This window comes from Hetaerina americana, unplaced genomic scaffold, assembly GCF_022747635.1.
Source record: "Hetaerina americana unplaced genomic scaffold, ioHetAmer1.1.p SCAF_104, whole genome shotgun sequence".
NCBI classification, from domain to species: domain Eukaryota; kingdom Metazoa; phylum Arthropoda; class Insecta; order Odonata; family Calopterygidae; genus Hetaerina; species Hetaerina americana.
The window spans coordinates 437,429-452,920 of record NW_027286115.1 but is presented as its reverse complement, the minus strand read 5'-3'; the positions used below and the strand labels follow the sequence as shown (position 1 = coordinate 452,920).

Here is a 15,492-nt window from a genome sequence, read left to right as displayed (position 1 = left end):
TTCCAGAAAACATTTGTGATTCCTTTTAATGTGTACTTAAATACCAAAAAAAATTCTTCTACTATAGGTCGTTTCATGGCACATTTGTGCTGAAAAATATGGTTAAACATTAATTTAATTATCATCTAAAGGGAGTGAAACAATTCTAACATAATTTTTTGGATGGTTTTTGATCTATTTTCTGCCAAGAAATGCCAACTTAAATATTTAAAAAAGAATAAAAATAACTTTGATGATATGTAGTAAAAACGTCAATCTAAAAATGCATTTCAATGTTTGTAAACAAAGTAACTCAATGCTGTTTTCATGTTTTGGTGGTGCTATAAAGTGTAACATCGCAAAAAAATAATATAATAATTGGGAAACTATTCTTTGGCTATATGGCTGCGTAGATTTTCGCGGCGGTGGCTTGAAGAATTCTGCATGTCCGGGTTTTCACCGCGTTGTTGTTTGAAGCCGACAACAGTTTCGCCGAAGTTTCATCCGGCGTCTTCAGGTCGAAGATCTTCGACCTGAAGACGCCGGATGAAACTTCGGCGAAACTGTTGTCGGCTTCAAACAACAACGCGGTGAAAACCCGGACATGCAGAATTCTTATTCTTTGGCTACTTGCTACTTACCTTTACTGCACAGCTTGTTGAAAATGCTCTCTCTGAGATTTTTCCTTCTTGTTAATCTTCTTTCAGTTCTACAGGGTGTTCAATGTAAGATTTGTAAATCATTATTGTAAAAAGTGTATATGGATTCTTACTCCAGTCTTGTATGCATTTTTTTAGCAGTGTGATTATGACATATTCAGATTCTCTTAGTATCTCTGGTTTTTCACTTACACTGAATGAATGTGGTCTTTAATCATAACCTGTTTTGATAAATTTTCACTGAAGAAACAGTCAATATACTGGTTGGTTTAGTGAACATAAAGGCAATTGCCCTGCATGCCATGCAGAAAGGACTAACTGAAGGGCATATGAATTTAAAGCAGAATATACAACTCGTAGTTTGATTTGATGGGTCAAGATTTGGAAAGGCAGCAAATTAATTTCAGCCAAGAACTCACAGATTCTAGATTTTTTGTTTAGTTGTTTTCCACTGAACCAAATCTTCTTAAGTGTTCACTTTACACAGATTTTTCTCTATTCTCTAGCACCAAAACTCATCCACACCAGTTATTAACATGCAAATGGTAATTCAAAATGGCAGGTGAAATTTTTATTCTAATCCAAACAGTTATGCTCTTAGAAGCCCTTAGTATCAAAGTTACATTTTCTCAGAATAAACCTCCATTGAAATTTAATTTTTTATTTCGCTCTGATCATTATAAATACTAATACTATTTCTATTGATTTCTTTAGATTCCCAAAAGATTGATGCTGTCCCTATCCCTTCTGAAGAAAGAATTGGAGCTCAGTAAGTTACAGCAGAAGATAGGGAAGGAAGTTGAAGAAAAAGTGAAGCAGCAACATAGGAAATATATCTTGCAGGAACAGTTGAAGATAATAAAGAGAGAGCTTGGCTTGGAAAAAGATGACAAAGATGCTATCGAGGACAAGTTCAAAGAGAAGCTTCAGGTGCTTTTTATTGTTTCAATAATGCATTACTAATTTAAGTATCATTATTTTTAGTAATTTTGTTGCATTTTACTATGCCAGGCAAAATATTATGGTCATTTTCTGTTTAGCTAACTTGATAACCCTCTTTGGCTAAGCTAATTCTAGCTGTTGACAAAACTTCATTATTTCAATCCCACTCCATCCACAATACAGTGAAACCTGGATAAAATTAATCCATTCAGTAATGGTTTCTTTTTTAAAGAGAATCAAAATTTTCTGGTCCTGACAGGCAAAGTAAGGCTCTTTGTGGTAAATGGTGTAGCGGAAATGAATTATTTAAATACCATATAATGTATCTGTTTTGAGTACATTTCTTTAAAAAGGCAGAAACTTAAGCTTGTGCGTTCTGTTGATCTCATGAGCCTTACTGGTGGAAGGGATGATAATTCCTCTTGTTTGGATTCGCAAGCAAATCTTGTTGACCAGGATTTGGTCAATGCGAATGATTTTTATACTCTGAAATTGTCACATTGTAATGCAAATATAGCAGATGACTCATTTAAAAGTTACTGTCGCAGTGTCTTCTATGGTTTCTTGGAATTAGTTAATGAAATTATTTGTTATTTCTGTGAACTTATTGTCAAAATGTAAGAGTGCATGGCTTACATCTAGAAATTCAATATTTTAAATGTAATAATAAATTTGATATTTAACTTGTTGTGAGTCGCGGTAGTCCAGTGGGTAGAGCGTTGGACTGCTGACCAGAGGGTCCTGGGTTCGATTCCTGGGCAAGGCACCCTGGGCACCTGCAGCTCCACCCAAGCTAAAGTGATTTTTCGGGTACCAGGTCTTCCTGGGAAACCCTAACCGGCACAGGGAAAGGAACTGGCCCCCCCACCCTGATGTGTGAATTTTCACACGCCGTATAGGGCTTAGTACTGGGTGATCTCTACCATCACCTACTAAACGGACCTACGGGTTGATTACTGTGTTAATGGTTTTTTTTATATAGCTTGTTACAGAGCCTTATTGAAACATGCCAGTTTTCTATGATCTATCACGTTTGATGTGTACCGAGTTTCAAAGAACTTTGGATAGTTTCCTTAGTGGAATCACCTGCAAATGTACATGGTATTTCCAGAATTTCACAGTATAAAAACCCCGGACCTGGGGTCCCTTTCTAGGGGAATGATTTTTACAAAATTAAGTTCTTGCATTTGTTTACTGACTTGGTAAAACATCATTTTGACCCTTCTTTCTTAATTTTTCTGGAATAGTGTCCTCAGAATAAATTTAAAAAGGGATTTTTGAGAAAATGGAAAGTAAAGTGGATAGCAATGTGGGCTGATTGAGGTGGAAACTTCACTATCATGATTCTTTATGTAAAAAAAATTTTGGAATATTAGGTCCTTCCCCTATCAAACTGTGTCACGTATTTTGCATTTAATTAAACAATTCCTTGTGAGTGAATATTAATTAAATGATATTTTTTTTATTCAAGAACAAAGTTGTGCCAAAGGCTGTGATGGAAGTGATAGATGAAGAGCTAAACAAGTTATCACTCTTGGAGAGTCATTCCTCTGAATTCAAGTAAGCTTTTTATTTTATTTTTCATGGAAATTATTTTGTCCTGTAACATGACCTTTTGTGTGTAACTACTTTACCTCAAGCAGTAGTCAAGTGTGCAGTAAAACCATGTAATAAAATTCAAGGGACCCAAAAATGATGATGATACCATATTTTCTAAAATATAAGATAGCTTTTTTGCTGTAATTCTCAATGACAAAATCATCCATCCTCCCATCAGACTAACTTTGAGCCTCAGAAAAAAATCTTTCCTATTTGCATGGCTATGATTTAATCATGAAGAATAAAGGTTAGTATTATTTTTCATTAAATTTAAAGGAGGTTTCTCTTCATTTTGTTTTGACTAGTCCTGGTATATATTTATATTGTTATAACTTGTTTATATTTTTTGTCTAATTCCCAGGTTCTATCACAATTTGGTTAGTTAGTAAAATATTTTTTACCAATAATTCAGTGATGAACTTTGATGGTCACCTATTTGACTTCTGATAATTTAAATATAAAGATATGTTCTCAAATTATTTGACCAACACTGCCAACTGTGACTCATTTAAAAATGAACAGGAAGGCACAACCTTGTTATGTATATAGTTAATTATATGAGTGGAGATTAAAAGTGATAGTAAAATAGATTTTGATCAAGCAAAGAGCTGACAACATAATTGTTTGTGTTCAAGTACCAAACCCTAGTGTAGAATATGCTGATGTGGAATTGCAATGGTCCAGAAAAAAGGATGACACAAAGGAATGGTATTCATGATTTTACTCATGCAAGAGTGACATGTGACCTGGTTTTGAAAGAAGGAATGACACTGCCACTTTAATATCAAAGTGACAATGGGAAACCACAGAGTATACACCATACTCCTGAGACATGAACCTTTCTGCCTTTGAATTGCTTGTTAAAAAAGTGAATCTCCAGAGACAGCATTGTTGGAGGCTGTTTAAAGTGTTGTACACCATAGGGCTACCACTATATTATTGAAAAAGAGTTGGCAGAGATCATTTGCCAACTGCCGCATGTGTAAGCAATTAAATGGAGGGTACGGAAACTTAAATGTTTCAAAAAATGTACTCCCATGCTCTTAATTACCATTTTCTCATGTTACCCTTGTAAAAATTCAATGGATAACATATTTTACATTGTTTGTACCTTACTGGAATGATTTAGCCCAAAATATTAAAAAAATACTTGCACTAAATAAGATGATGATTTTTGGGAGGTCAGTGAAATTTGCATTAACTCAGGGGTAAGGCAGTTTTAAATTTTAAATACAAGAAAAATTTCTATAAGATTTTATGCCCACATTTAGACATTGCCATTGTAGTGGATTCCATGAAATCATGAAGTCAGCTTTAATGTTCACAATGAGTAAATAAATCAGAGGGCATTGAAAGACTTCATCTTCATGCATTCAGTGTTACGTATTATGAAAAGGCTTCAATGTTAGTCCCCTGCTTTTCTTGTCACACCGAGGCTTTATAAAGATTTTGAAGTTCTGGTTAAATTGAGTATTTTATATTATGTAATTGAATTTGGCATTTCCTCTTTATAGTGTCACAAGGAATTACTTGGATTGGTTGACATCTCTACCATGGGGAGTGTCGAGTGAGGAGAATTTGGATTTACAGTTGGCAGCTGACATTCTTGATGAGGATCATTATGGAATGGAAGATGTTAAAAAGAGAGTTCTTGGTATGCATCAAGTGATATGAACTTATGAAGGAGTGTTTTGTTCCTTTACTTAAATTACCATAATTTTCCTTAGGTACAAGGTGTGTCCAGAAAGTGATGAAATTATATCTGTAAAAGAATTCTTCTAGATCTTTGTTTTTCATAAATTTAAAATTCTTCAAAGCTGTTCCCTTTGGCTCTACACGTTTTTGCCAGTGGCTCTGCCATGCACTGTATGCACCCTGGAAGGAATCGATGGAATCTCATTTAGAATCTTTGTCTCAGTGGTTTGGATCGCTGGTTCCCAAAATGGACTTCTTTTGGGCTGCTCTTGATTCTTGGGAACAGAAAAAAGTCTGTTGGAGCCAGGTGTGGACTGAAGGGGGGCTGGGGCAGTGTTGCCAAGTTGTGCTCGGCCAGGATATACTGGAGGTGTGGCTACGAGTGTTGTGTTGATGCAACTGCCAAATGTTGGCAATCACCTTTGTCATTTGTGCAACCCTTTTTCTTAATTTTTCGAGCTCATGCATATTGTAGGCAGCATTGACTCTGCCCTTATGGTACAAATTCTTAGTGAACCTAACCTTTAGCATCGAAAAAGGCAGCTTGGTTTTCGCTATTGACTTGCTCATTCTTGCCTTCTTGGGATGAAGGGAATCCAGGCCATATGCCATTTTGAACTTTGGTGCTTCATCTCAGGTTTGTACTCAAATATCCAAGTTTCATTGCCAGTAATGGCATTGTCCAAAAAATGAGGTCAAATTTGCGCATGTTAATAAAGTTTACTCATGATCAGTGCTTGGTTGTGGTCATCGGTTCCCAGTTTGGGGCTTACACTGTCCACATATTCTAATTGTCGTTAACGCTGATGTGTGGTGGTTAATGCACTGGCTTCCCACCCAGAGGGCCCGTGTTCGAATCCCAGAAGTGGCAGATATTTTTCAGTGGTATCCCTACTTGAGGTGCTTTGTGGAGAGCACTTTGAGTGAGTATGCCATCTGTTGGATGGGACGTTAAACTGCGGACCCCTTGGAGCCTTTCGTTAAGAGTAGGCTAATGCCGGTGCCAGGTTTCTCTTCACCCTTCGTCCTTTTCTATCCATCCTTAATGGCACAAATGACGTCAGCTGTCGGTCGCCCCTCTTAAAAATACTACTATCACTCTTCATAAGAGGTAGAAGACTACAGCCAATGAGAAACCTTTTCTCATGCAATTAACTTACCTACTTTCTTGGTGCAGTACTTATGCTAATCTTTAGTTGAAGAGTGTTTCTCCCTAACCTACTACCCGGATGCTATATAGGATGTCATGATTGTTTATTATGTGAATGATTGGGACAGTATTGGCCCAAAAACATTTGTTTCTGCACCATTGTCACCCATTCCTCTTGAGCTTACTTGCCTATCAAATTTCTTGATGTGCTAGTTGAAGGATCTTCCCTGGCGTACTTCTTGGCAAGTGTCCAATTGTCAGCTTTGAATGTTAGCTCTCAATCCATTTAGATGCCATGAAATGCCATGTTTTCAAAGACATTCTGAGTAAACATTTTACTGATCTTGTCATCATTCTCCGGATGATAAGTCATTGCAATTAATTTATGATAGCTGCAACCATTTACAGTTCACATTTATAAAGTGTTATCATTAAAATTGCTAGTGCTTGTTACCAAAAGTAACTTAAGTTATTGCCTACTGCTCCATGGATTAAAAAATCTTGGAATGCTGTAGATGCATCTGTTAATATTAAGGGGCGTTAAAAATGGATGCCTTGTAAACATCATGCATGACATCGAAGATGAAATAATATTAGAATAGTGATTTTGAAGTGAAATGTGAGGACGATGATGATGACATTGATTGACATGACATGAAATTGACAGTGAAACTGCACACAACTAATAAATGTGAAATTCAATGATTGAGACAGTTTCAATTATATAGTATTATTAATGGTATCATTTTTAAACAAATTGCATTAAAATGTAAGATTTTTGGTGCCTAAACATTTATAAAAATATCAGTTATTACCCTGTGAAAAATGTAATGCTCATTGCATTGCTCATAAATGATCATATGCAATGTGTAACCTGCTAATTTGACATTTTGTGGCTTACAGTGTATTAGGTTCAGAAAACTATGATACTTAACTTTTGTTTCCTGATTTGTGTTTTCATGTTATTACTGTTTAAACTCATTTTTCATTTTCTGGAAATTTGTCTTAATAGTTTCATTTAATCTTTTCAGAATTTATTGCTGTTAGTCAGCTTATAGGGACAACCCAAGGTAAAATCCTGTGCTTTCATGGTCCGCCAGGAGTTGGCAAAACTAGTATATGCAAATCAATAGCCCGGGCTCTTAATCGAGAGGTAAGTTTATAAAACTATTTTAACTATTTTATTTAAAAAAGTATTTTGAAACTGTACAAGTTTCGTGTGTCACTTTTATTTGAGGTAATTTTAAAAATATTTTAGCCATCTTTGAATGAGATCATCTTTTGCTGTTCATCCACAAACCCTCTAAGCCAGTGAAATCAATAATTCAGATTAGGCCCCAAAATTGTAAGAAAGAGAGTTTGGTTAGGAAGTTTGCATCATGGTTAGGGTATTAGCTTTACTTAAGATTTACAAGAGTGGCAGGATCTAGCTAATTTCCTGATTCTCATTTTTACCAACTTGATTATCAGCCTTCAGTTCCATGAAATGGGAGTGTTATATGCGAGTTAAATTGGTAAGTGTCTCTTGCTTACTGTTGTTGATAACTTTTCACCTGCAGGCTTCCCAATCTTCCCCTTGAAATTGTGATCTTTGATGGAAACCTGATGGAGATAATTATCTGAAAACAAAAAAATAAACGTAAACTTACAATAACACTTACTTAGCTGAGATGTTTGGAGAAGAATAATCTGTGGGAACTCATCGAGAATGTACTGTGGATGTTCAACAAAGTAGGAAATCAAGATCATTAATTTTTATTCACATAATTTATGGTGTAAAAATTAAAATTTATTTTCTATGCGTAGTTTTTAACGTTCATGCCTCAATTTGTATGATTATACTCAAGTATTGCATCAGCAGTAGCCATTGCAGTGGGAACATGTTCAGTTCCAAGAAACTGCTGTAGGTGCTGTAGCAGTAACTTTTAACTGAGTCAGCTGCTAATGTTCATTTCAAAGCAATGATTTCAGAGAGTAAAAATCATTCAAAAGTCGTTGAATTGAATGCATCTTAGTGGATGACTCTGTTGAAAGTTACTGTTGCGGCATCTCCTGCAGTTTCTTAGAATTTGTCAAAGATGAAAATAACCTAAGTGTTTAAAGTTGGGTGCAACCTCGTGGACTGTGAAGCGATGCGCATGACATACGAATGCATGTGACATTGTGTGTATGGTATTTTGCCACAACGCCTTGTTATTTTCAAGCCCCCAAAGTTTCAGGGTTTAAGAGGATGCCTCGATAGCTTAACTGGCTAAAGCACTAAGCCAGACATCGAGGGATCCGGGTTCGAATCCGGGTCAAGAGGAATGATTTTTACACTCTGATATTGTTCCATTGAAATGTTTAGTTCATCTACTGCGATAATGACGGTGACACGAGGCTCTGAATTGACATTCTTCTTTCACTTGAACAAATCATCAGCCCTATGTAATGCTACAGGATGCTTATGTATAGTCCGTTATTTCCTATAGCACAGCTAGACAATGATTTAAAATGTTCAACTGGTGGCAATATCCTTCACCTCTCTTAAACATTCAGATACCCCATCTTGGGTGCTGCAACTATGGAGATACATGTCACCAGTGATATATCACCACAAAAACTTAACCTGCCATTCTGCAAATTCTGCAACTGGCTGGTGAAGTATCTTCACCTGGTAATGGTGATGTTTATGAAATTTTCTACAACTTGGTTGATGTGAGTTCAAGTTCATGACCATCAGAAAATGTAGAGTGACCTGCAAACAGCTGATGCTCAGATCAATATTAGGAATACAAATTATTGACATGCAAGAGAATTTCTTTCGCATGTTTTATGTGATATAGGTGGACAACACTCAATGAAATGGAATAGAAAACCTCAAAATTTTCAAATTATATTGTTAAGCATAACATTAATATGGGATTGTCTAAATTTCTCTTCCAAGCAAAGGAGCAGTTTCATTAAGAGCAAGCACATTCTAGCTCATCATACATATAATAACATCATTATTAAACAAGTGTGTGTGTGTATATATGTCAGGCACTACTCGCACAAAAGAAGACAAGCCATTCAATATAAACAACAGGCAACTCTGGTCAACGTTGTGGCTGATCTCAGAGAACCCAGTGGTGGAAAACTTGTGAGAACTTAGGGAAAGCTGATAATGGCATGCCATTAAGAGGAGCTGAAGAGACAATGAATAATTAAAAATGATGAAGGAGTTGCTGAGCACTCAAAAAGTATTAGGGCAATACAGTATAAAATGGGGTACACCCACACAGAGTTCATGGAGTAACTGGATTTCATAGTATTTCAAAAAAGGAATGTCTTATATAAAAGTCATCAATTTGAAAATTAAGAAACATTAGCAGATAAGCAGATGTAAACAGGAAAAACTAGATGGTAACATAGGTACTATGTGCCACAAAAATTTTATGGATAATTTGAAAAATTAATGTAATTCACATGCTAGCAGTTATAGTATTTTCATGCAGCAAACACAAGGAATAGAGTAAATAGAATGATTCCCTAAAGATCTTTAAATTGCACATTCAGAAATAAACAGGATTATATGAACTAAAGAAGAACAATAAAGCAGCCATTACATAACTTATCAATGTTGAAGTATTGTGTTTAGATTTTGCAGTGGGTAATAATAACAATCATTTTATTTCTGTAATTGATGGTTTCTGGCATAACTTTATGGAACCGATTCATTATAAATAAATGTCAGGACTAACTTTGTAGTTCCACACGAACAATTTATTCACACAACCCGGGTTTCGAAGTAAAACTTCACCTGATGATGAAGTTTTACTTCGAAACCCGGGTCGTGTGAATAAATTGTTCGTGTGGAACTACAAAATTAGTCCTTACATTTTATTTATGTTGTTCAAAAATTGTTTTGAATAAATTGTAGGAATAATTTTGCCCACAAAAAGGATCACTAAATATGCATAGTCAGCCTAAAAAATAATCAACTGAAACATAAATATTGACGCAGGCTAACAGTTAAGAAGTTAACAACTACCAATAAGGAATTCCTCAGATCAATTATGAGAGTTTTAAATATAATCACATTTGATTCTTTGAGAAAGTAGATTCCATTATAGGGATAGTGTTGAGACAGTAAACCATAGCATGGAAGGCTGCATGATGATGGAAATGGTAGTGGTGTCTGTCATTGGGAATTGTCACAGTTGTGCATGCATTTCTTTGAAAAATAGGAAGACCTTGAAAATTAAGTACAAGCGAGAAAACCTGTGTTGAAAATTCAACTAGAATTTTCCAGGGAAGTGAAAGTTATCTTTTAATCCTGCAACTGAGAGTGAATGCCATCCAAAATTTTGAGTGGGCTTGGTGGATCATTATCTGAAACTCTAAAATGAGTACATGCTCTCTGGGTCTCATGTTTTGTTTTGGGTGCACTTATTATTTTCTAGTTTGAGGGACTATTTTTGATTTACATTAATGAACCAATTTGAGTAAATTAATTGATTATATTAGTGAGATGTGTGCTAGTGGTGGCCTTTAATACACTTATTTGTATGCATATTTGCTCATTCAAATTGGTCTGTTTTTAGACATCTAATAGTCTCTCATGTAATAACCTCAGATGTTTGTTGCCCAATCACTGCTGTATTCATATGCACCAGGTTTCTGCATTTCACCTCTTTCCTCACCTCAAACCTTTTGTTGTGACCCTTTAGATGGAACTAATCCAATTCACTCAGGTGAATTCCAAATAATGTCATGAAGTGAATGTTAACTACATGTATTCCAATAGTTGCCATGGCTTGACTGATGCACTTAATAGAACCCGAACTTGGAAGTATGACCAATTAGTGCAGGAGGTATTGCATCAATTTCTTTATTGTTTATTATAATCATGAAACATCCCTCTGTAGTATTTTAGGTTCAGTGTTGGAGGCATGACTGATGTAGCAGAGATCAAGGGCCACAGGAGGACCTATGTGGGAGCCATGCCAGGAAAAGCTATTCAGTGCTTAAAGAAGACCAAATCTGAAAATCCCTTAGTGTTAATAGATGAAGTTGACAAAATTGGCAGGTTGGTAACCTTAGTGTATCTGATCTACTGCATGTAACATATTTGAAGTAACTTTTAGGAATGACAATTTTGAAAAATTCTGATTTAATGCCAGGGATGGAAAAATCTTTCCTAATGTTTGGGAGGAAGATGAAGTGTTCTGTTATTTTAAACCTTGGTAAAATACAGTGGAAAACTCTGAATAGGAGATGTTAGCATTACCCAAAGAATCTATTAAATCAAGGCCTAGAATCCAGGAATTGAATTTACTACCTCTCAACTCAATGGCTAATAGGGAGTGTATTTTGAGTTTTTTATTTTTGTGTTTGATTCAAGATGCATTATTATTAATATTATGCGATAGCCTACCATTTAAGATGGTTTTGGAAGGTGCAGACTGAACACTGCCACATTTCTTAAGCTTGGCCTTACAATAAACGACCCATCACTCTGCACCACATTAAGCCCTTCTTCAATGTCACATTCGTCCTTCCTCCCTTCATTCGGTATTCTTTGCCTCACCCTACCTTGCATGCCTAATGTTCTCCCCTCTGCCACAGTCTTCAAGATTCCATTGCCAATTATAATAATCTGTATCCACCATTTTTTCCTTCCTTGAATTTCTCCCAATAACCCTCTCTTCTGCTCTCACCATGCCTGGTGCTTATTCATTTGTTTTCCTGACTGTCCATTTGACCATTTCCACATTTCTCCGCATTCACATCTCAAAAGTCTCATACATATGTAAATCATCTTCCTTCATTGACCATGTTTCTGCTTCTTACAAAAGCTCTTGTTTTAAATCAATATGAATTATCTCCTGGAAAACACTAAATCTCAAACACGACTTTTTGCTGAGGTCTGCATTATCTACAGGAAAGTCGAGAGTGAGTGCGACCGTGAAGTACTGCAAAGGGACGTAAATACAATGGTGGATTGGGTGATAAAGAATGGATATTAATTCTAGCAAATGCAAATCCATCAATTTTCGTAAAAAGGCAAATGGAACCAATAGGGAGCACAAATTCTTGGAAAATGTCATTCCTAGAAGTGATAGCTTTGTATTTTTAGGTGTTTATTTGACCAAGAATTTAGGATGGGGCTAAATGTTGAATGCATTGTTAAGAAAGTTTTCAAAACTCTGCTTTGGGTGATGAGAAACCGCAAAGGGATCATTAGAGCAACTAAGGAAAAGGCATATAAGATCCTGGAAAGACCAGTTTTAGAGTACTCATCACTTGCATGGGTCCGCACGAAGGAGGACATATTACAAAACTGGAGAAGGTCCAAAGAAAGGCTGCCAGACATGTACTGGAGAAGCATAGGCGGATGGAGAGTGTGACTGAAATGTTAAAAATAGTTACAAAATAGAAGAATAATAAGCAGACTTTGTGGAATGTTCCACATTCTGAAGGGAGAGAAAGCTTGGGCAGAACTAAGGAAAGAGGTGGGAAATCCAAATTTTATAGGGAGGAATGATCACAAATTCAAAGCAAAGGTAAAATGCCGGGCACAAAGGACGAAAAAAAATTCATTGCTTAATAAAACAGTTGATAATTGGAACAGTTTACATGCAAAACTATTCGAGCCCTCTCCTAACAGGGTAAATACTTTTGATAAAAGATGTTAACAATTTATATAATAATTTGATTGATGTGTTGTGTGAAATTGTATGTAACAGCTTAGTTTTGATTTTTTTAGCATTGATTGGGAAACTGATGTTAATGAGATGGGGATTATTTCGTGTTGGAGATTGGTGTTTGGATGTTTCCTTTAAGTGAATTGTTTTTTACTGACTGATTTTATTTATTATCTTTTGTGATATTGATTGGATTTGAGATGCCTTATTTTTTTCAAAGGCAAATTTGATTGTAATATAGTACTTGGGACTTGTGTGCCATCTGACATTGTCTATCTGCACATTTACGTTTTAATAATACGAGGGTCATCCGGAAAGTAGTACCCGTTCGTGAAATAAAGACACAAAAGTAAATATTAACAAACATAAAAAAATTTATTTGAAAGAGGATACTTTAAACTACTTCTCAACATAATCTCCAAGCAAATTAAGGCATTTGTCATAACGTGTGACAAGTTTCTGTATTCCTGCTGCATAGTCCTTCGCCGCCAGCTCATTGAGATACGCGAGGGACCCATCTTGCACAAATTTTTGCATAATGCAGATGGTGTTTAACAATTTCATGAACAATTGTTCGAGAAACATTGGGAAAATGCTCACAGATGTCATCAATTGTGACGCGCCGATCGTTCCTCACGAATTCGTCAACTGAGCTCACCAGTTGGTCTGTAATGACAGACGGTCTCCCCGAACGCTCATCGTCGTGTGTGTTCCCCCTCCCCATGTTGAAGTTGCGACACCACCGCCGAACAGACGACTCGTCCATTACATTGTCTCCATACACCTCCTTTAATTGGCGATGAATATCACATGGGCGAACGTTTCTTGCATTGAGGAATTTAATCACTGCCCTCACTTCACAACTGGCGGCGTTCTCAATTTTTTTAAACATTGTAAACAATCACAGAAACAACACAGGCAATGCTAGCGTCACGCAACTTGGCTCAGAGAAGGCAGACAAGCCACTGAAGCTATCTGACCTCGTCCAGCGGCTACTCGCGTCGTCAGCACTTCATGCGGCACGAACGGGTACTACTTTCCGGATGACCCTAATAATACCTTGTGGCTACATTTCTCCCTCATAAATGCTTTAAATCAGACCATGAGAACTCTTCCTTCCCCCTAGGATTACTTCTTGGTACCTTGTATATTCTTTCATCTTGGTTTTAAATCAAGTGACCAACTCCACCCACAAACTCCTACATTCAGCAGGGTTCATTAGATGTCTGTCATTGGATAAAATTCTATTAGCTGGTGTAGATCATCTTGTTTTCTTCTCTGCTTCCACTGCTAAATCTGCTTTTCTAATTTAATAACTTAAGTTATGCTGCATGATGTAGTGTTGCATGCTATATTAATGCTCTTTGTAGTTTTACATGCTGTAGTAAAAATGTTTAATCCAATTAAGTAACTTCTCTTTCTAGGGGTATCCAAGGAGATCCAGCCTCAGCACTTCTAGAACTGCTGGACCCTGAACAAAATGCCAACTTTTTGGACCATTATTTAGACGTTCCTGTAGATTTATCCAAAGTGAGTACACATTTTTGGTTAATTCCTATTCATGTATGGCATTGAATGTACTTAGCAAATGTAGGATATATATGGCATTTGCATGCATTCCTGATTCACATGGAAATCCTGTGAATCAATGTGAATAAAAAAGAAATTGAATAAAATAAAACAGCAATGTTTTAAGCCAGTATTGAGTGCCCATTGTGATTTGTGCTGCATACTTTTATTTGAGCCATAATTCTGTTAGTGATCAGTTCAAGAACTCTTATGATATCTTGGTCAGCCATATAACTGTTGACAGCCCTGTCTGGTCCCTGATGGGACATGTTTGGGCCTCAGTCTTCTTTTTCTCAGACCTGCCCATGGACATATTACAGCAAATGATATACTTTTTGGTTCATATTTCAGTAATTTTGCATTACAATCAGTCATATGAAATAGATTAATACCATAAAGAAAGTGTTCACTATATATTATTGATGGGCAAAACCCCTGCCCCAACCCACCCACTTTGTGAGTTACATCTAGATTGTAATACTGCTTGCACCTGGTAGTGTTGGTTTTGTTGAACAAAACCGAACATGTTCTTTGTACTCATCAAACAAATTTGTTTCCAGAAGTGGTTCACATGTTTAAGTTTACGTCTTATCAAATGAATAATTGAAAATATTATAGACATGCAGAAATATTTTTCATTTCCTTATTCATTAATCTAGGCTACTTCTAAGTCTTCATTCAATATGAAAAGCTGGAGAGTGGCATTGTTAGGAGCACTTACCATCTCACCTTAGAATCTCTGTTTTACCCCATGTAGCCAGGAACTTTTTTGACTGATGATGTAGGTAAACATGCCAGATGTAAAGTTGACAAGGAGATAACTGCCAGAAATCCATGGAAACTAGAAAATACTGTTTATGGGCCCTGGATAAAATGATCAAGGTCTTATTACAAACCAGGGAAAACCTATATTAATCTTTGTATGAATTATTCATGGAAAAAATATCACTGTATCCCTAAAAGTAAAAGTGCAGTAATTGTCGGACTGGCTGAGTTGCATCCAGACATTCACCAATTTTATTTTAACGTTTTTTGCTATTAGAGTGACCTAGTATGTCCCTTATAAAAAAGCTCTTTCTGCCATCTGATTTTGACAAATTAGTCAGTTGCATGGAGCTTGCTTATATATCTTGATCCTGTCATCTGCCATACAACTATTGGTGTAATTAGGATTAGTTGGATGGGTCCTCGAAATGTGGGCAAAAAACCCATCTTTCCTTCAGCTTAGGCA

General features: G+C 36.2%; 1 protein-coding gene across 2 annotated transcripts in view; it reads left to right on the top strand.

Annotated features, from left to right (window-relative positions):
* Lon (Lon protease) overlaps positions 1 to 15,492 on the top strand; it is a 33,109-nt gene that overhangs the window by 4,760 nt on the left and 12,857 nt on the right. For both annotated transcript variants that reach the window (XM_071599082.1, XM_071599081.1), the window contains exons 6-11: positions 1,353 to 1,568; positions 3,052 to 3,140; positions 4,694 to 4,833; positions 7,056 to 7,177; positions 10,914 to 11,074; positions 14,117 to 14,222. In XM_071599082.1, the coding sequence (XP_071455183.1) occupies positions 1,353 to 1,568; positions 3,052 to 3,140; positions 4,694 to 4,833; positions 7,056 to 7,177; positions 10,914 to 11,074; positions 14,117 to 14,222 (834 nt within the window). The remainder of the gene's footprint in view (positions 1 to 1,352; positions 1,569 to 3,051; positions 3,141 to 4,693; positions 4,834 to 7,055; positions 7,178 to 10,913; positions 11,075 to 14,116; positions 14,223 to 15,492) is intronic.